Source organism: Plecotus auritus (assembly GCF_963455305.1).
Source record: "Plecotus auritus genome assembly, chromosome: X".
NCBI lineage: Eukaryota > Metazoa > Chordata > Mammalia > Chiroptera > Vespertilionidae > Plecotus > Plecotus auritus.
In genome coordinates this window covers 46598729-46619224 of record NC_137784.1, presented here as the reverse complement: position 1 = coordinate 46619224, position 20496 = coordinate 46598729, and the positions used below count along the sequence as shown (strand labels likewise).

The 20496-nt window shown below is 43.3% G+C and overlaps 1 protein-coding gene and 1 pseudogene across 5 annotated transcripts in view; both read right to left on the bottom strand.

Annotated features, from left to right (window-relative positions):
* Nucleotides 1-8812: 8812 nt before the first annotated feature.
* On the bottom strand, nucleotides 8813-9209 carry LOC308239976 (small ribosomal subunit protein eS12-like; annotated as a pseudogene). The gene has a single exon. The product of its transcript is annotated as a small ribosomal subunit protein eS12-like (transcript).
* A 5610-nt stretch (nucleotides 9210-14819) lies between these two features.
* The window catches only part of HEPH (hephaestin), a 142790-nt gene continuing 137113 nt past the window's right edge, over nucleotides 14820-20496 (bottom strand). For 2 of the 4 annotated variants that reach the window (XM_080652618.1, XM_080652617.1), the window contains exons 19-21: nucleotides 20286-20448; nucleotides 17668-17712; nucleotides 14822-15747 (exon numbers count right to left, since the gene is read on the bottom strand). In XM_080652618.1, the coding sequence (XP_080508744.1) occupies nucleotides 15515-15747; nucleotides 17668-17712; nucleotides 20286-20448 (441 nt within the window). In that variant the 3' untranslated portion in view covers nucleotides 14822-15514. Of the gene's footprint in view, nucleotides 15748-17667; nucleotides 17713-20285; nucleotides 20449-20496 lie in introns of all 4 variants that reach the window. The other 2 variants (XM_080652620.1, XM_080652619.1) reach the window with 2 other exon arrangements.

The window sequence follows — 20496 nt, the reverse complement described above, 5'->3', positions numbered from 1 at the left end:
GTTACTTCACCTCTTTCATTTCTGGTTTTGTTTATTTGGGTCCTCTCTCTTTGCTTCTTGGTTAGCCTGTCTAGAGATTCATCAATCTTATTTATCCTTTCAATGAACCAGCTCTTGGTTTTGTTGAACCTTTGTATTGTATTTTTTGGTCTCTATGTTGTTTATTTCCACTCTGATTTTATTTCCTTCCTTCTGCTTACACTGGGCTTATCTTGTTGCTCTCTTTTTAACTCTTTGAGTTGAAGGGTTAAATAATTTATTATAATTTTATCTTGTTTTTTTGAGGTAGGCCTGTAGAGCTATGAACTTCCCTCACAAGACTGCTTTCACTGTGTCCCATAGATTTTGGATTGTTGTGTTTTCATTTTCATTTGTTGCCACGATGCTTTTTATTTCTTCTTTGATCTCTTTGGTAACCCAGTCATTGTTTAATAGCATGCTATTTTAGCCTCCAGGTTTTTGATTTTTTAAATTTGTTTTTATTGTAGTTGATTTCTAATTTTATGCCATTGTGATCTGTGAAGATGCTGGATATGATTTCTATCTTCTTGAATTTGAAAAGACTTTGCTTATGTCCCAATATGTGGTCTATCTTTGAAAATGACCCATGGGCACTTGAGAAGAATGTATATTCTGTGGCTTTGAGGTGAAAGGTTCTGAAGATGTCAATTAATTCCATATGATCCAGTGAGTCATTTAGGATTGATGTTCCTCCTGTCCTTTTCTTTAATTTTTTTCCAGGTGTTGCTCTGCTTGGGTATTTTTTTCTACCTTGACTTCTAGCTCACTAATGAGGCCCTCCACCACTTCTCGTCTACTGTTGATGCTTTCTATTGTGTTATTTATTGCAGCAATGTCATTCTTCATTTCTTCTTGGTTCATCATTTTCTCTTGGTTCTTACACATATTGCTGAATTTGTCTTCCATCCTTTTCAGTGTCCTTATGACCATTGCTCTGAATTCTTTCTCTGACAAATTGCTTGCCTCCTTTCCATTTACTTCCTTTTCTGGTGATTCCTCCTTTTCTTTCACATGGGGGTTGTTTCTTTGTCTCCCCTTGTTTGCTCCTCTCAGGGTGTCTGGTTATGTAGCTCTCTCTTTCCTGCGTTGACTTAAAGGCACAAAATACAGCATGAAAATACACAGGCACCAAACACAAATGTATTCACAATACCAATAACCCCAAATAAAGGTGATCACCAGAGAAAAGAGAATTAGGGGAGAGAAAATAGTGCAAAAATGTTATTGAAAGAAGAAAAAAATGTAAGAGAGAAAAGAAAAAGAAGGGGGAAAATATATGTATATGGGGTGAAAACTCCAAAAAAAACCCCTCAAAAACTAATCCAAAAAATGCAAACAAAAAACACCCAGAGAAGAATGCAAACCAAAAACAACAACTAATCAAAAAAAATGCAAACAACAAACACCCATGAATCTGAGCTTATTTCCAGAAGGTAAGGTCAAGGAATTGAATGAATGGGGAAATGGCTACAATTCAATAAATAGGAGGTAGAAAGAGAATGAGTGTATAAGAAGAAAACTAAAAAACAAAATAAAAAAGAGAAACACACACACACACACACACACACACACACACATATATATATATATATATTAATTTATAGAGAGTAGATAGGCCTGAGTTGGTGATTGAAACTGGTTACAATATTAGTAGAAGAAGAGAACTAGTGAAGAGAGGAAAAACAGAAGCAAAAAAAATCAGAAAACAAACTAACAAACAATCAAACTAACAACTACAACAAGACAGAAAGAAAGAAAAAGGAAGGAAAAAAAGGAAAAGAAAATAATTGTGCCAAAACCGGTTTGGCTCAGTGGATAGAGCATCAGCCTGTGGACTGAAAGGTCCCAGGTTCGATTCCGGTCAAGGGCACGTACCTTGGTTGCAGGCACATCCCCAGTAGGGGGTGTGCAAGAGGCAGCTGATCGATGTTTCTCTCTCATCGATGTTTCTAACTCTCTATCCCTCTTCCTTCCTCTCTGTAAAAAATCAATAAAATATATTTAAAAAAAAAAAGAAAAGAAAATAATTGGCTAGTGAAGAAAGAGAATAGAGAGGTATACATGGACTTGGATCAGGGAAGAGGAAATTAGTATATGAGTAAGATCAATTTTTAACAGGTAGTAAAAAGAAAGGATAGAGAAAAACTAAAGCAGGAACAGGGTAAGAGAAACAGGACCAAAAAGAGGAAAAGTGAGGAAGAGAGTGTTGGCATAAAGGAAAAATTGAGATAGAGTAAAATAATGCTAAAAGAAAAAGGAAAATAGAATATTGAACACTAGTGCAAAAATAAAATAAAATAAAGAAAAAATAAAATAAAAAGTAAAATGATAGTAATAATAATTAAAAAATAAAATATAATAATAAAAAAGTAAAATCAAATGAGAAAAAAAATTAGTTTCTTAACTAAAAGATAAAAAATATAAAAAGTGAAGTAGTGAAGGTTGTTCACTACAGCGGAACTTCAATGACCTATGGGACTGGTTTAAGAACCCTTTCTACTGTTCTGCCTGGCACATCTGTTTCCTGTCAGGTAGTCTGCACAGTGTTGAAGTTCCCTGCGATCCACTGCTCCTCTGTGTCATAAGCCACAACCTTGTTTACAAGCAGGTGGGATCTCTCTGCTCACTTTGTTTCTCTGCCTGCCTTCAGTTGTATTTACACAAGAGTCAATTTCTGACAAAACTCCTGGGTGGCAGTGTTTTTGTATTAGTTTCTAGAATCAAATGGCCCCTCAACCCAGTGTTTAGATTCTTCTTTCCCTGCTGCACTTAATACTAGGTTGGAGGTATAGACCGACCCAGAGCTGGTTTTCTGATCATCTCTCCTTATTCTGTTTCCCAGTTTCCACAAAAAACAACTTTCCCCTGCAGTCTTGGTGAGTGTTTTTTAATTGAAAGATCCTATGCACTGGGTTTTGCAAGTAAAACAAAGGAAGTTATAAAGACAAATCAATTGTGCCACCTTGCGACCTTTCTCTCCCCCCCTCCTCCCCTGGCACTGCACTGACGGCATAGAACTTCAGACTGCCTTTCTGGGCACAGTCTTCCATGGCAGTGGGCTTAAATATAGAGTCCCCCTCTTCCAGCAGCCCTGTGGACCCCCTTCCACATTTGAGGGCTACACTAACCCCAAGGGCTGTGGATTTGGTGGGGCACAGTCTCCCTCTGAGACTCTAGTCCCCACTGTGCACATTTCTCCCTCCAGCCTGGATCCCTGATCGTACCTCTCTCTAGGCAATCTGTGACCTTTCCATCCACAGATTGCCTCACCAGCTATGTTTAATTCGCCAATTCCAGGTGGATGTTATTTGATTCAGCTGTTCCTTCTATCTGCTCTGTGAAAAGGCTCAGGACCCTTCCATGTATTCAGCCACCACCTTTCTCCCCCTGGACAAACTTTTTAGGTGCCCATGCTGGGAAGGTTAGAGTCTCAGTGTTCATGGGTTCGCAGCTGAGGCAGTTGGTCCCTGGGCATTGTGTTTGTAGGGTCCCGGGAGGTATCTGAGGTCTCCCTGGTTGAAGGTAAGGCTGGGCTCCCAATCATAGCTGCTTTCCCCTTCAAGATGGCGTGGTCTCTGAGGCAGAGCCGGCTGCTCCAGGAGAGATTTCAGCAGTAGTAGAGGCTGCCCGGCCGGGGGGGGGGGGTGGGGGGCTGTCCTCCAGTCCCCAACAGTCTTATGGGTGGAATCAAATAGCTCCATTCAGAAGTGTTGGTTTTCTAGAACTACAAGCCAGGAATAAGGCACAGGGAGTTGAGCCAAATGAGCAGGACACAATTATTTGAACTGGAAAAGAGAACAATGTAGGCATGCAAAGTATCTGCTCCATCTGATTCTTGAAATTTGCAGAATCTCCAGGATTATTTCTTTCATTATGTACTTTATATTTCATCAGCTTTATTTGAGCCATCCTGTATGGCTGGGACTGCTAGTAACAAATTCTCTTAGTTTACTTAGTCTGAGAATGTCTTTATTTTCCCTTCATTATTGAATGACAGCTTCACTGGATATAGAATTTGAGATTGACAGTCTTTTTCTTTCAGATATTGAAAAATGTCATGCTACTTTTTTCTAACCTCCAGAACTTTAGATAGAAACCTAGTCATTTACATTGATGTTTCCCTATAATAGTAACATGTTGTTTATCTTTGGATGATTTTAATTCTTTTTGTCTTTAGTATTTAGAAGTTAAATATACTATGTCTTGGTAAAGTTTTTTTTTTAATTTTCTTTTCCTATTTTGGATTTAGCAATCATTTGCATCTGCAGATATCTTTTGCCAAATTTGGAAAGTTGTAAACAATTATTTCTTTGAATATTTTTCCACTTCCATGTTCTCTTCTATGAATCTTATGATATAAACTAGTGGCCCAGTGCACGAAATTTGTGCACGGAGGGGGCGGTTCCCTCAGCCCAGCCTGCACCCTCTCCAATCGGGGACACCTTGGGGGATGTCCAACTGCCAGTTTAGGACCAATCGGGATCGGGCCTAAACTGGCAGTCGGACATCCCTCTCGCAATCTGGGACCGCTGGCTCCTAACTGCTCACCTTCCTGCCTGCCTGATCGCCCCTGTCTCTGCCTGTCTGATCACCCCTAACTGCCCTCCCTTGCCGGCCTGATCTCGCCCCCAACTGCCCTCTCCTGCCAGCCGGATCTCACCCCCAACTGCTCTCCCCTGCCAGTCTGATCTCACCCCCAACTGCCCTCCCCTGCCAGCCTGGTTGCCCCCAACTGCCCTCCCCTGCCAGCCTGATCTCATCCCCAACTGCCCTCCCCTGCCAGCCTGGTTGCCCCCAACTGCCCTCCCCTGCCAGCCTGATCTCATCCCTAACTGCCCTCCCCTGCCAGCCTGGTTGCCCCCAGCTGCCTTCCCCTGCCAGCCTGATCTCGCCCCCAAAGGCCCTTCCCTGCCGGCCTGATCTTGCCCCCAACGGCCCTCTCCTGTTGGTCTGATCTCACCCCCAACTGCCCTCCTCTGCTGGCCAATATGGTTCTAATTCGTCAGTTTCTATGCCAGTCAGTGTCAAAAACTCCACCTCCTAGGCAGCTATTGGCTCCTCACAGTTGACCCAGATTTGGTTCTGATTGGTCAGTTTCTATGCCAGTCAGCATCAAAAGCTCTGTCTCCTAGGCAGCCACTGTCTCCTCACAGTTGACCCAGATTTGGTTCTGATTGACCAGTTTCTTGCCAGTCAGCGTCTCTGGGGCTATCAACAGGGCCTGATTAGAAAGGCAGGGCTTATCAGCAGCTCTGTGAAAAGGCTCAGGACCCTTCCAAGAGAAATGGAGGCAGGGCTGCTGGCCAGGCTCAGAGGGAAAGAGAGAGGCAAGTGCTGGTCAAAAGCTGCCACAGACGCTACAGATCAGCCCCTGCTTCTCTCTTTAGGTCTCTTTCCAGGCCTGATTGAAAGCCCCCCCCACCCCCCCTCAGCAGTCACTGCTGGGTCACTGGGCCTGCAGCCGCAGTAGTCAGCGCTGGGTCGCCATGACAACCCAGCTTGGATGGTCAGCCTTTGGTCATGATCGGTGGTTACAACCTTGCTCTTTATTATAGAGATGCTAGGTCTGTTTCTTTTGTTGTTTAAACTCCTGGTCCATTTTCTCTTTTTGCATTGAATAAATTATATATAATTATATCCTTTGCAACTCTACTGTTAAGCTCAACCACAGAGGTTTTTCTTATTCTCTTTTTCTATTCTACACTTCCCATTTATTTCCTTTTTATAACTTTTATTGCATTGGAAAATTTTCTATTTTTACTTGACTCAATAATGAAACCCTGGACCATATTCAAGTTCCCCAAGCAAAGTTTCTTTCCATCTACATTTTCCCCACTTTTGCCCACCTCCACCTAGCTGTTGCCTTGTTTGCTTTGTGTGTGTGTGTGTGTGTGTGTGTGTGTGTGTGTGTGTGTGTGGTCTGGAAGGTACATCCATTGATGACAATGTGGTGTTAAAATCCACTTCTATGCTTGTTTAGCTGTTGATCCCTCCATTAATGTCTTCCAAAATTTTTCTTTAGGTTTAGATGCTACTAAATATGTAAAGGCTGTCAGTTGAGTGCATATATATTTATGAGGATTATATACTTTTGTTGGAGTTATCTCTTTATTATTATGTAGCAACTTTTCTCTTGATATGGCTTTTGTGTCATCTATTTTGTCATATGTAAGTATTGCTATCCCACCTTTTTATGCATTTCCATTTGCATAGAGTATTTTTCTTTCTTTCACTTTCAGCCTGTGTATATCTTTTGTTCTGATGTGGCTCTGTCATAGACAGCATATATATGGGTCATGTTTTCTTATCCATTCATCTACCCTAATCAATGATTGGAACATTTAATTAATTTATATTTAAGGTTATTATTGATAGGTACTAATTTATTATATACTAGAGGCCCAGTGCACGAAATTCGTGCATGGGGGTGTGTGTCCCTCAGCCCAGCCTGCACCCTCTCCAATCTGGGACCCCTTGAGGGATGTCCGCCTGCCCACCAGGATTGGGCCTAAATGGGCAGTTGGACATCCCTCTCACAATCCAGGACTGCTGGCTCCCAACCGCTCGCCTGCCTCTGCCTGATTGCCCCTAACCGCTTCGGCCTGCCAGCCTGATCACCCCCTAACCACTCTCCTGCCAGCCTGATCGATGCCTAACTGCTTCCCGGCAGGCCCGATTGCCCCTAACTGCCCTCCCCTGCCGTCCTGGTCACCCCTAACTGCCCTCCCCTGCAGGCCTGGTTGCCCCCAATTGCCCTCCCCTGCTGGCCTGGTCACCCCTAACTGCCCTCCCCTGATGGCTTGGTCACCCCCAACTACCCTCCCCTGAAAGCCTGCCCCCCCAACTGCCCTCCCCTGCAGGCCTAGTCCCCCCCAACTGCCCTCCCCTACAGGCCTGGTCTCTCCAACTGCCCTCCTCTGCTAGCCCAGTCACCCCTAACTGCCCTCCCTGCTGGCTTGATTGCCCACAACTGCCCTCCCCTGCAGACCTGGTTTCCCCCAACTGCCCTCCTCTGCTGGCCCGGTCACCCCTAACTACCCTCCCTGCAGGCCTGGTTCCCCCCAACTGCCCTCCCCTGTAGGCCTGGTCTCCCCCAACTGCCCTCCCCTGCAGGCTTGGTCCCCCCCCCCAACTGCCCGCCCCTACAGGCCTGGATCCCCCCCAACTGTCCTTCCCTACAGGCCTGGTTCCCCCCAACTGCCCTCCCCTGCAGGCCTAGTCCCCCCCAACTGCCCTCCCCTACAGGCCTGGTCTCTCCAACTGCCCTCCTCTGCTAGCCCAGTCACCCCTAACTGCCCTCCCTGCTGGCTTGATTGCCCACAACTGCCCTCCCCTGCAGACCTGGTTTCCCCCAACTGCCCTCCTCTGCTGGCCCGGTCACCCCTAACTACCCTCCCTGCAGGCCTGGTTCCCCCCAACTGCCCTCCCCTGTAGGCCTGGTCTCCCCCAACTGCCCTCCCCTGCAGGCTTGGTCCCTCCCCCCAACTGCCCGCCCGTACAGGCCTGGATCCCCCCCCAACTGTCCTTCCCTACAGGCCTGGTTCCCCCCAACTGCCCTCCCCTGCTGGCTTAGTCTCCCCCAACTGCCCTCATCTGCTGGCCCAGTCACCCCAAACTGCCCTCCCTGCTGGCCTGATCGCCCACAACTTCCCTTCCATGCAGGCCTAGTTTCCCCCAACTGCCCTCCTCTGCTGGCCCGGTCACCCCTAACTGCCTTCCCTGCAGGCCTGCTTCCCCCCAACTGCCCTCCCCTGTAGGCCTGAGTCCCCCCCAACTGTCCTCCCCTGCAGGCCTGGTTCCCCCCCCAACTGCCCGCCCCTGCAGGCCTGGATACCCCCCCCCAACTGTCCTCCCCTGCAGGCTTGGTCCCCCCCCAACTGCCTGCCCCTACAGGCCTGGATCCCCCCCCAACTGCCCTCCTCTGCTGGTCCGGTCACCCCTAACTGCCTTCCCTGCAGGCCTGGTTCCCCCCAACTGTCCTCCCCTGCAGGCCTGGTTCCTCCCCCAACTGCCTGCCCCTGCAGGCCTGGATACCCCCCCAACTGTCCTCCCCTGCAGGCCTGGATACCCCCCCAACTGCCCTCCCCTGCTGGCCTAGTCTCCCCCAACTGCCCTCATCTGCTGGCCCAGTCACCACTAACTGCTCTCCCTGCTGTCCTGGTTCCCCCCAACTTCCCTCCCATGCAGGCCTGGTCCCCCCCAACTGCCCTCCCCTGCAGGCCTGGGTCCCCCCTCAACTGTCCTCCACTGCAGGGCTAGTCTCCCCCAAACTGCCCCCCACTGCAGGCCTGGTCCCCCCAACTGCTCTCCCCTGCAGGCCTGCCCCCCCCCCAAACTGCCCTCCCCTGCAGTCCTGGTCCCCCCCAACTGCCCTCCCCTGCTGACCTGGTCTCTCCCAACTGCCCTCCTCTGCCAGCCCAGTCACTCCTAACTGCCCTCCCTGCTTGCCTGATTGCCCCCAACTGCCCTCCCCTGCTGGCCCAGTCACCCTTAACTGCCCTCCCCTGCTGGCCTGATTGCCCCAAACTGCCCTCCCCTGCAGGCCATCTTGTGTCCACATGGGGGCAGCCATCTTTGACCACATGGGTGTGGCCATCTTGTGTCTTGGAGTGATGGTCAATTTGCATATTACTCTTTTATTAGATAGGATTTTTTATACCCGTGTCTTTCTCTTCTCTATCTATTTCTTCTTAAAGCAGTCCCTTTAACATTTCTTCTAATACTGGTTTGGTGGTAATGAACTCCTTTAGCATTTCTTTTTTTTTAATAAACAAGAGCCAAGTTTATTTGTTCATTTCTTGCATCTGAAGTACTCCTCAGTGACATCTTTTGCCTAAGACTCTTTGCCATAGTCCTTAACCACACACAACTGCAACCAATCACTTTACGGGGTTTTCCCTCTCTGTCAATTTTACAGAGGTCTACCCATTCCCCTAGTTTCTTGTTGTCATCAACCTTAATTAGGTTGATTTGCTGTTCAGCCCAAAGAGCCTACCCCAACTTGATGTAATAGGCTCATCACAGTTGGATGCAAGTACACAAAGGTGGGCTTGGTGCTTGTCTAAGGCTTTGACAGCTTCACGAATTCCACCCACTAGGTCATCATGGATGAGGGAGGTCTTCAGCACCGTCTGTAAAGCAGTATTAATGTCCATTACTCTTCTGACAGCAATGCCTACCTTGACCATGGCAGTGGGTTATGGGTAGAGCCAAATCTTGAATGCACTTATGCCTCCCCCTCTACGCAACTCCGTGGCAGCAGGGAATGAGCTGCCTTTTTTTTTTTTTTTTTGGTCTGGGAAAGTCTTTATTTGACCTTCAATTTTAAATGATAGCCTTCCTGGATAGAATGGTCTTGGTTGCAGGACCTTGCTCTTCATCACTTTGAATACTTCATGCCAATTTCTTCTGGCCTGAATTGTTTCTGTTGAGAACAAAGCTGACAGCCTTATGGGAACTCTCAAGTAACTCTCTCTCTAGCTCACTGTCTTTAAGGTTCTCTCTTTGTCTTGAATCTTTGCCATTTTAACTATGATGTGTCTTTGTGTGGGTCTCTTTGGGTTCATCTTGATTGGGACTCTTTGTGCTTCCAAAACATGTGTGACTTTTTCCTTCACCCCTCTCAGGTTAGCTAAGTTTTCACCCATTATTTATTCAAGCAGGTTCTCAATCCCTTGCTCACTCTCTTTTCCTTCTGGTAATTCTATGATGTATATACTGTTATGCTTGATGTTGCCTCAGAGGTCCCTTAGACATTCCTCATTTTTAAAATTATCTTTTCTTTTTCATGGTCTGCTTGGGTGCTTACTGTTATCTTGCCTTCTGAATTGTTGACATCTAAGCTGCCGTTGATTCCTTCTAGTATATTTTTCATTTCAGGTATTGTATTTTTTAAAAAGTTATCAGTGGTTATTTTTCATATTTTCCATGACCTTTTTATTGCTTACTATCTTTAAAAAAAATGCTCACTGAGATCATCCATTTTTCTTCTATGGTCTTTGAGCATTATTATAACCATTTTTTTTAAACTCAATATCTGGTATTTTGGTTGCTTCTATTTCATTTAATTCTTTTACTGGGGATTTCTCTTTTTCTTTTATTTAGGGCATATTTCTTTGTCACCCCATTTTGCCTCTGTGTATAAGGTAGATCTGCTATGACTCTGAAGTTGGTTATAATGGTTTTATGATGAAGGTGTCTTGTTGGGCTCAGTGGCACAAACTTCTAGATCACCTGAGCTCAGTGCTCCAGAAATGTTTCTTATGGGTTATGTACACACTTCTGTTGTAGTTGAGTCTTGAATGCTGCTGGCCCTTTTGTGGTTGGAGCTAACCATTTAGGTTGTCTGACTGACTATATGGGTAAACTTCTATGACCATATATGAAATGTTGTGCATGGTCTGCCCTTGAGTCGGAGTTTTTGCCAGTATGGTCTGGTGCCTGCCAGAATTTCTATTTTGGGTCTGCCTTATGTGTGGCATTGAGCTAGAGGCATTGAGCTCTGGTGTCATCTAAAGCCCACCACTTGTTTTGTTGGTTCTGGGTCCACTTAGGCCAGGTTCAGGTACAGATTGATTTCAGACATTGTGTGTTACCAGCTTTGGGCTACCTCTCTGGAGCTATCATGCTGTTCACTGTTTGTGGCTGTACCTACTGTGCCTGGAGGTGCATGGGAGTGGCCAATCTATGTATAAGAGTCAGCTTTTTTCGGCATAGAGCTGAGGGTATATCTGTAAAATGACTGAGGCTCCCTAAGTCTGCCTCCACTTGTCAGCTACTCCTCTTCCCCATGAGGTTGCCTTGTCTTCTTCCAGACCTTTCCAACGAAAGACTGTAGAGGTCCCAGGCTGGCCACAAACCACAGCCCTTTCCACAGGTTGTGAGCTCAGTAGAGTGGAACAACTGAAATAAGAAGGACATGTCTTGTGGGTCCCTTATTTTGGATTTACCTTGTTGGTCACTCAATGAGTGGAAAGTGGTCCCTACTCCTGAGCCAAACTACTCAGCCTATGCCAGTTTCCAGGTTCCTCTGGGAGCCTTGCTGCAGGTTCAGGTTCAAAAAGGCCATCAGTACCCTCTGCAGGAGAAAGTTCAATAGGGCAAAGCCACCAGCGTTCAGGAGTACAGATCAAAAGAGTCTTCCATTGGGGGTTATGTCAGCCTAGCCTGCAGGAGGGAAAAAGAACTTCATCCCAGTTCCAGACAATAGCCTCTGAGGGACTCACACTTTGAATGTTCCAGTTTTGACTCACTCTTGCTTTCCCTTGTGGAACTGAGCCCAGCTTAGTGGATTATCTGAGACTTGGCAGGGCTGATCCAAATAGTCTCCCAATTGGGGCAGTGTCTTCAAACCTGTAGTGAGGGGGACGGGAATTTCTACCTTTTCCCAGGGTAGTCAGGGATAAGCTCTCAAGGGTGCCACCAATCCCCTACTATATAGCCACACACTCCAGCACCTGCCTGTCTTATTCTTGGACAAAGGCTTACCTGGGAGACATGCTCTGAAAATCTCAGTTCTGCACAACACTCATCCCCCTTTGCAGCTTAACTCAGTAGGATGACACCAGCCAAGTGATTCAGCAGGTGGGTGGATGGATAAGCCCACAACCACTGGTGGGCTTCAGAGGACACCAGAGCTCAGATATGATGATGAGGTTTACCTGTAAAGTCAGTCAGACAGCCTAAAATGTTAACTCCAACCACAAAAGGGCCAGCAGCATTCAAGATTCAACTACAACAGTTGAGTGCTTAGCCCCCTCCTGTGTGCTTGATGTGAGGGAGACCAGCCCTCTTTCCAAAGCCAAACAGTTTAGTCACTGTCTGAATCTCTGCCAAGAGCCTTTCTCAGAGAGGGCCCCAAAAGTCACTGCTGGGTGAAGCCTGAAAACCCCTCCACAGGACCCAAGTATTGCAGAGTGGTCTCACCAACAGTTGAGGATCCAGCAGTGCAATCCCCTGTCTGGTGCTGTAACAATAGTAGTGCATGTCCCTGGGAAAGGTGCATCTGGTTCTCCTAGGCCAGTGGTCGGCAAACTGCGGCTCTGTTGACTAATGAGTTTGCCGACCACTGACCTAGACTCTCGATTCCAATAATTACAGGCTGTTGTTGTTCCTTGTGATTAAGCCCCTATCCCAGTGGTCGGCAAACTCATTAGTCAACAGAGTGGCAAATTGTGGCTTGCGAGCCGCAGTTTGCCGACCACTGTCCTAGGCAGCCTGAATCACTACTAATTTTCACCACCATATGCAATATGGGATCCTCTTCCCATCTTTGTTCATCTGCGTTGGGGATCCCTGTGTGGGGTTGAGACCCCATGCTTTTAGGGGGAGGGAATTTTGCAGCTGCCTTTGGCTTCTCAGCCACCACACCTAGGTTTGATGGCTAGCCCTTTCTGCATTTCTGCTCTTCTTACCACTCTCTATGTGGCTTCTTTTTTAAATCCTTGATTTCAGTTCAGCTAGCCTTCAGTTGGTTATTCAGGTTAATTGCTCTATAATTTAGTTGTATATTTAGTTTGGGGTTGAGAGCAGGTGAGTGTAGCTTCCACCTATTCTATAGCCATCTTGGAATCTCCAAAACAATCTATTTTAAGAGGCAGTCACCTTAAGTTTAGCACACAGATTTTGGCATAATTTTGCATGATAATGTAATTGTCAGTGATTTTATTGCACTTTTTTTTTGTTTTGCTTGGTATCTCTGGTGTCATTGGGACTCCTGTTGATCCCTGCCAGAGCCATTTATTTCTGGGTAGGAAAAATATAGTATAGCTTGCAGGCCTGAAAAATGTGTTCTGGGTTGAGCAGCTTACTATGTTGAAATTTCCCTTGAGGTAGAGGAATCTGTAGCCTGTAGAGATAAAGAGCACCTTTTCTGGCCAGTTGGTGTCAGAAGAGTTCCTCTTCAATCCCTATTTCCATTGCCTCCAGACCACCCTGGGGTTATCTAGGACTTCTGTTTGACCTTTGGGTGCATTCTGCTTGGTTCATTGTTGGAAAGATACCCAATTGCTCTGTTGCTTAGTTTTTTCTTCAGGATGCCTACCTCTTTTTATCTTTTTGAGTCCTTATATTGTTTCCTCTTTCATTATTTCATCTGGAGTGTCTTTATCTTCAGGGAGAGATGAGTCTATGGAATCTTATCTGAATTGGAAGCCTAATTTATATTTTAAAAACATCACTTGTCTTCATGGAGAATCCATGGTATGGGGCTAGAGTGAATGTGAGGAAAGTAAGCAGGAGGCTATAACAACTAGTCCAGGTAACAGATGGCTGTGTTTTAGACTGGGGTTGTAGCAATGAAGATAGAAACAAATGAATCAGTTAAAGATATTTTTAAGTAAAACAAATAAGAATCACTAAAGTGTTGAATTTGGGGGTTTCTGGCTTTAGCAATTAAATGGATAGAAGTGTCACTTAATTGTCAAAAATGTCTCCTATATCCTCATTGGAAGCAAACCCTCCAAAAAAAAAAATACATCTCTTTCTGAATTGCATGCAGGGGCTTGAGCCTACATTCCCCAATCTGGAGCAGTATTACATACTCAGAAGAAGTGTATCCCTATCCCACTTGCCTGACCTTATCTCAGATTCATTATCAAGCTAACAACCTTCCAGATGAATGAAAATTATAATTATCATTGACTGGAATCCTCAGAGTGTACTGGATTTTCAAAAATCTCCATATTAATAGTGAGTCTAAAGAGTTCTGGTGTTAAGTGCATTGATTATGCAATGGCTTAAAAAGTTTAACAGTTGATTTCATAACTAGCAATCCAACCGTTCCCTCACCTCCACTTCCTGCTATGTTCCTGATTTTCAGGAAAGCTCCCCAGGAAGCCACTGATCACTATAAATCAAGATAAGCTCTGTTCTGCATTTTTCTCTTAAAACTTCAACATTATATAGCAACTGGACACCAGCCTTGTGGGTTTCTACATTTGATGTGCAAGGGCATTGGCTCTGAATATAGGAAAATTGGAGTCAATGTGGGCACAAAGGATGGAGATAGAAGAGTTTTCATGATATGGGAGGATGGAACAGGTATTTGGAGTCCAATAGATGAAGGCTTGTATCCCTGATCAACTTCTAGCTGAATATTCTTAGGTAAAGTTACTTATTCTCTCTGATCCTTAGTTTACTCAAATGTAAAACATAATAGCACTCTTATAAAACTCAAGGAAGTCAAATGCAATCAGGTATTAGATGCTTTGTAAAGTATAAAGCACCGTGTATTTCACGTATCGTATTCACTGTCCCTGATGCCTCCTCTGTTCTCTACTTGCCGTGTAAAATGTTAATATGGATACTGTAGTGAGGGTGTGGTGTGCCATCCTAAACCATCCCTACTCTCTTGTCTGTGGTCTCTTACTAAAGTTTTGAATAGGCTTGAATTTGCAGGTGACAAAGGAATATTGTTTTAAGGTGCCAAAGGGAAGAACTTTGTGCTTCAAAGAGGCCCCCAGAATTTCAAGTAGACCTCCTATATCCTCAAATACCAAAAGAGCCCATGGGACCTGTGTCCTCCTTTCCTTGCTAAGTGGACAGGTTTGATCCTGACTGCAGTCCTCTATTTTCCTTTGGCAACTTTTCTTGGCATTAAGATTACTTTTGGCACCTGTGGGGAAAAAGATGGTAGCCACCATTCTGTTTTTGAGGCTTCCTCTGGGACAGCGTTTTCATGTCCAAAAAACAAGCTTGCAGGCATTCTATACCCACTCCTCCCCCCACCAGAGAGTGTTTCAATCCAGTCACAGCTTTCCAGAGGCAAGAGGAAACATCAAAATTATCAAGTTCACTCTTACAGTGTTTTAACAAGTACTTTAATGTATAGGAATTTATGTCTAAAATATGGACAAGACACTTAACATTCCCTTCAGTATGATTGTACTAGTAAATTGGAGGACTGGCTTTCTGTGGAGCTTCTGGGTTCAGAAGTTAAAGGTACTCATGGCAACCACTATCTACCCACTTTTCCAAAATAGTTTCCTTCGTATAATTAAAACACAATTTGGATCTCCAAATCTAATCCCACTAATCCCCCCATCATACCTATTTGCTTAGTCCTTAGTTTAGATATAGATTATATTCACAACTCACTTAGTCTTGGTTCAAAGTGAATTAGGCTAGGTCCTGGAAAAAAGTAAAAACCTATTCAATGTGTTTTATTCTTGGTACGTACTTTGTGAGAAGGATCAGTTTTTAGGAATTTCCAGATCTTCCAAGTGTCAGTGAGTGATAGAATCTAGCCATTGAAATTTGTGATATATAATTTTAGAGGACTCTCCTAGCCCCGTTCCCAAGTGGAGCAAAAAAACGTAAAGAAAAAAGGGAATATAGCATTTCTATGTAAATAAATAAGTGGGAAAAAACCCAGACAAGTTTTATTCCCTCCTATGCCTGTCTACCCACCCACGCTCCTTTTACAGTGGGGTCATCTGCTAGTACATGGCCTGCTGAGGGAGCATTCCAGATGTGCAGTGCCAAGATTCAGCTGTTAGTTCTTGAGGGACAGAAGCTTAAAATTATCATCTAGGATCGACCTCCTGTTGCGCCGTAATTTTTTTTGACGATGTTGGTGCCAGACCACACCACCAAGAGCCAGGGCAATGAGCAGAAGAGTGACACCCATGGCAATTATGACAGAAGCAAGCGTCTCGATATCCTTTACAGGGATCTGCATGCCCAGCATCCTCACATTGTCTTCTCTAAAGTCTCTGGAGATTGCTGCTGAAATGGAACAAGAGGAAAATGGGAATCCTGGGCTGGAGCATACATTAAAGGTCACTTGCAATCTACCACTAAAAGAGAAAAAACAATTCTATCCAAATAAAACAGAAGAACTGTCCCCATCCCTAAAAATACTAGCTGGTGAAAACAGACTCAGATGTTACAGTGACTTCTTATAACAACATGTTATAGCTAAGAAAGTCCTTAGGAATCATTGAGGCCCTAATCCGCCTATGGAAAGAGCTAAGACTCAAAGTAGGAAGAGCCTTGATAGAAATATATCAAGGCTTATGATGTAAAAACAATTGGATTTTGTTTGTATGGTTCTAAAAGGAAGAATTAAAAACAATAAGTAGAAAATCTAGGGAAGAAGTTTGACTCAATGATCTAACTGATAAGACCATTGGACCTGCCACTGTGCTGTCACCTCTTTTGAGTCATGATAACACTAATGTCACATTGATCTTTTTAGGTGAAATATTTGATTGTCTGAGTTCCTGGAATGCAAACGTTTAATGATCTCCAATTAACCTAAGGAGTAAAGCTCATATTCAAGTCAGTCAGGCATTCACACTTTCACAATCAGGCTCTAACCTACTTTTCTAGCCTTATCTACTACTCTTCAGCTACAGCAACTCATTATTTGTTCCCCAGAATAAGTGATCCTCTTTTAGACCTCCAAGACATTCTCATACTTCTCCTTTTGCTTGAACACCCTTTCTTCCTCCTCACTTTTCTATCCCCAATTTAAATGTTACAGGTCTCTGTAAAGCTTTAATTAATTCAGCTGGACAGTTAAAGCTCCTTTTTTGTGTGTTTTCAAAGTATCTGTACTGTTTAAACTCTCACAATTTACTTGCTTGGGATAAATTATCTAATCTTTCCTCATTTCTGCACTTCAGTCACCTATTTTTTAGGGGATAATAACTGTACTTAACTCAGAGGTTTATTGTGAGGTTTAAGTGAGTTAGTATTTATAAATATTTAGCATAGCACCTGGAAGATAGTATATGCACAATAATTGATAGATGTTATTACTGTTTGCCTTTTTAAAACAACACATAGCATCTAACATTGCAATTATTATTTTTCTGTCTCATTCCATTTTTTAGACACAAATCTCTTGAAATATAGTATCTATGTTTTATTTGCTTTGATGTCCCTGACACTCAGAATCTGTTCAATGAATATTTAACTGGATGAATGTATGGTCTTACAGAAGTGAAACAAGATGAAATACATGCATATGTATGTATAGTGATCCACTCTGAACCTCATCTTGCCTCTTCACAACCCCTCCAGGATACATCCTAGTTTCATGGTTGTCAGTTTATAAGATACATAGGCAGATCATTAGAAACACAGCTGAAAAAATTTCCAACTGATAATCTCTAATATTTTTCTAGCTCTCATAACTTTTGAATCTTTCTGAATCTTAGTTCAGGTACAAATGGGGTAGGAAATGAAATCACTATTTGGACCTATGCTAGATAGAACAAGAGTCTGTATTTTCTTATAGAAAAGAAATGACTGGTTCTAAAGAGTAACTGTTTGGTATTCCATAGATGCGAGAATAAAAATACCTAGTACAGACTCCATGGTATTTGTTCTAGTTTCACACTGTCTCTATGGGCAATTCATGACTGTGCTACAGTATATTCATACCCAACCCAGCAAGACTTCAAACTTTCTTCAGCCTTCAACTCAGGAGGCTGGGGTAGAGGCCAGAGAGAATAAACCTACTGAGGGAAGCTGAACCTGAAATTCCTGGCTTCTGAAGTTTTGCAGAAATATTAGAATGCTTTCTCCTAGTACTTCTATCCATCTTTCAGTCATGTGAATCCCATATATTAGAGACATACGCCTTCCCACAAATGCACATTGGATATAACTACCTAGTCTGTGGATCACTCTTCCTACCTTTTCCAATGTCATTGGTAATGGTGGTGATAATGCCTAAGTGTTCTAGAAAGAAAAAAAAGACAAGAAGTTAGTCCTGTTATTCTTCCTATCAATCTATAGGCTCACTGTGGGAGGTTGGCACTGGTTGGGGAAATCTCTGGGGTAAGATAACAAAAAAATGAAGGTACCTGGGCTTAACTAACTTATGGTCAAAATCAATATTGGTATGTAAATTTGATTTTGAGTAGTGACACAGAATTTGAGCAAGTGCATAAACTTAGGAGAAAGGTAAGCCATCCCTATGCATTATTTACATATTTATTAGCACTTCCTCTATTACCATTATTACTCTTTTTGTCACCCTTTCCACCCTCCCTTCAGGAATCCTCTGCATATTCAACTTCTTCATCCTCTTCTTGCTTTAATGAGGCTGAGTTCTTCTCTAAGAACTATGCTTCCTTTACATCCTCTCAGTGCTTTGAGATTATTGCTCCTCTCCTTTTTGTAAAGACCTATCTCTTTTGAAGCTCATATTATTTAGCTAGAATAACCATACCACTTCTTGTCAATGTTCCTAGTAGTGCTTTTCATTCATGGAAATCTTTAATACCTGGTTCAGTCTTCCTCTCCTCAGTTCTCACTATGGGTATTGATCCATCATCCAACACTCAAGTCTCACCATTTCTGAACTTCTTAACTCCAATAACTTTTCCACAACTACTACCATGATCACATTGGACTTTTTATGCAATACTGCTCCATATCAAAAATCTATAATCTAGCAACAGTGTTCTATCCTTTTTGTACTCTAACGCTATTTATTTCATTTCACCTGTTATTTCCCTCTCATGAAGACCTCTAGCTCCTGGACCCTTCAGTTTTTTTTCCTAATATGCCAGCTTTATCCTGTCTTTTCTTTCCTTCTTGGTCAGGCTAGAATCCATGTTCTGTCAACTCAACTACAAACTTACAAGGAGTGTTATAATAATCTACAAAAAATGCAGTAATTATAATTTCCTTGTATTTTGTCTGGTATACTAAATGCTGGTGGAGAAAAATCACACAAGTACAATATAAAGATCATTATTCTTTGTGTCCAACTTTAAATAAGCCCTCAAAGCCTCCAGGCAATAATTAACTTCCCAGAACTCAGAGTAAACTTCCCAGACTGGTTATTTCAAACATTTGGCCACTCTCCTCAAGCCCCTTACCTGACCACCTATCCTTCACTCTCAGCATTTTGATGAGACATCAATTCATCACTTGACTTTGGTTCTAAGGACTGACAGCACAACAAAGAATTGTGTGCTTATCTGGGTGGTAGAAAATAGTACTATAGTATGTGGAAGCCACATTCTAGCAGTATGGTATACCAGAGGACAATACTTTTCAAACACACGGGAAATCATAATGTACAATTATTTGTCTATCCCCACAGGATAAACAGCAGAATTGTAATCCCTACCCTGGTGTGCTAGTCTTTTTTAATGCCCGAAGGCTTTCTTCCACTTTCTATTCTTGACAGAGTGCCAATTATTGGCAATCCTAGAATATCTACCTTAATACCACTATTTTTCAAAACCATGTGGCACTTTAAAACAAAGCACAAGAGCCCTAACTGGTTTGGCTCAGTGGGTAGAATGTTGGCCTGCGGACTGAAGGGTCCCAGGTTTGATTCCAGTCAAGGGCATGTACCTTGGTTGCGGGCACATCCCCAGTGGGGGGTGTGCAGGAGGCAGCTGATCAATGTTTCTCTCTCATCAATGTTTCTAACTCTCTATCCCTCTCCCTCTCCCTTCCTCTCTGTAAAAAAATCAATAAAATATATTTAAAACAAATAAAACAAAGCACATGAAAAAAAATTTCCTGGATTCATGTGGGACCCAGGAGATTTTATATGGCCTCTTGTAAGGGGCATAATCTAAGAACTGAACTCAGGTTGAAAGTCTTAAGAAGTGAGACTTAACCCTTTAATGACCCAAAGGCATATAATCCAACACAGCCTACCTTTCTACATTCTTGGCAACTAACAAAGATTTATTGGTAAAGAAACTACCCCAGTTATTCTCTTTCCATATTAAAAAATCATAAGAAAAATTTGTTTTTTCTCTTGGTAGCAACTCTGTCTGAGATAAGCTGTAATCAAAGGCTATTATTTCTTTACAGCCTTAGACAGAGTTGTTCTAGGACAGAAAGAACTGCCTTTCATAATCCACACAAGAAAAATCAACTAAGGGATGATTATTAAAATTATTTTTCTTCTTATTTTTATAAACTGGATTCATTAACAAAATTTCTTGAAATAGTGACTTTAATTAAGTCTAAGTAATAAATTTATATACAAAATAAATATATTTCAAAGTAAGAAAGTCTGCATTAAGCATAAATGACTAAAACCCAAGTAGTTTAAGGCAGTTTCAAGTGATTTGAGCTCAGTGGGTATCAAAGAAATTAGAAGGAGGCAAGAGCAAGGGGGCAATTGAGAATAAGAAATATTGGATGAGAGAACACCTATGCTGTCTTAAATTCTGGTTCTCGTGGGATTAGAAGAATAGGTGAGACTTCTTAGGATTATCTGTTTTCAATAGGCTAAACAAGTGCCAGAAGATGGCACAACTTAGGTAGTTAGTTCTTACCTCTTTGCGATAAGACGGTAAAGAGAGTTTCCATGCCACCATGGACATGGTCAGTAACATGGCAGTGAATAAGCCATGTCCCAGGGTTGCTGGCCACCATCTCCACAACCTCAAAGGTCCCTGGGAATAAATCCACCACATCTGCCCGGTAGCTCTTTCCATTCTGCAAGAGATATTGGGGGTGAAGAGGAAGTGGATAGTATAGAGATCA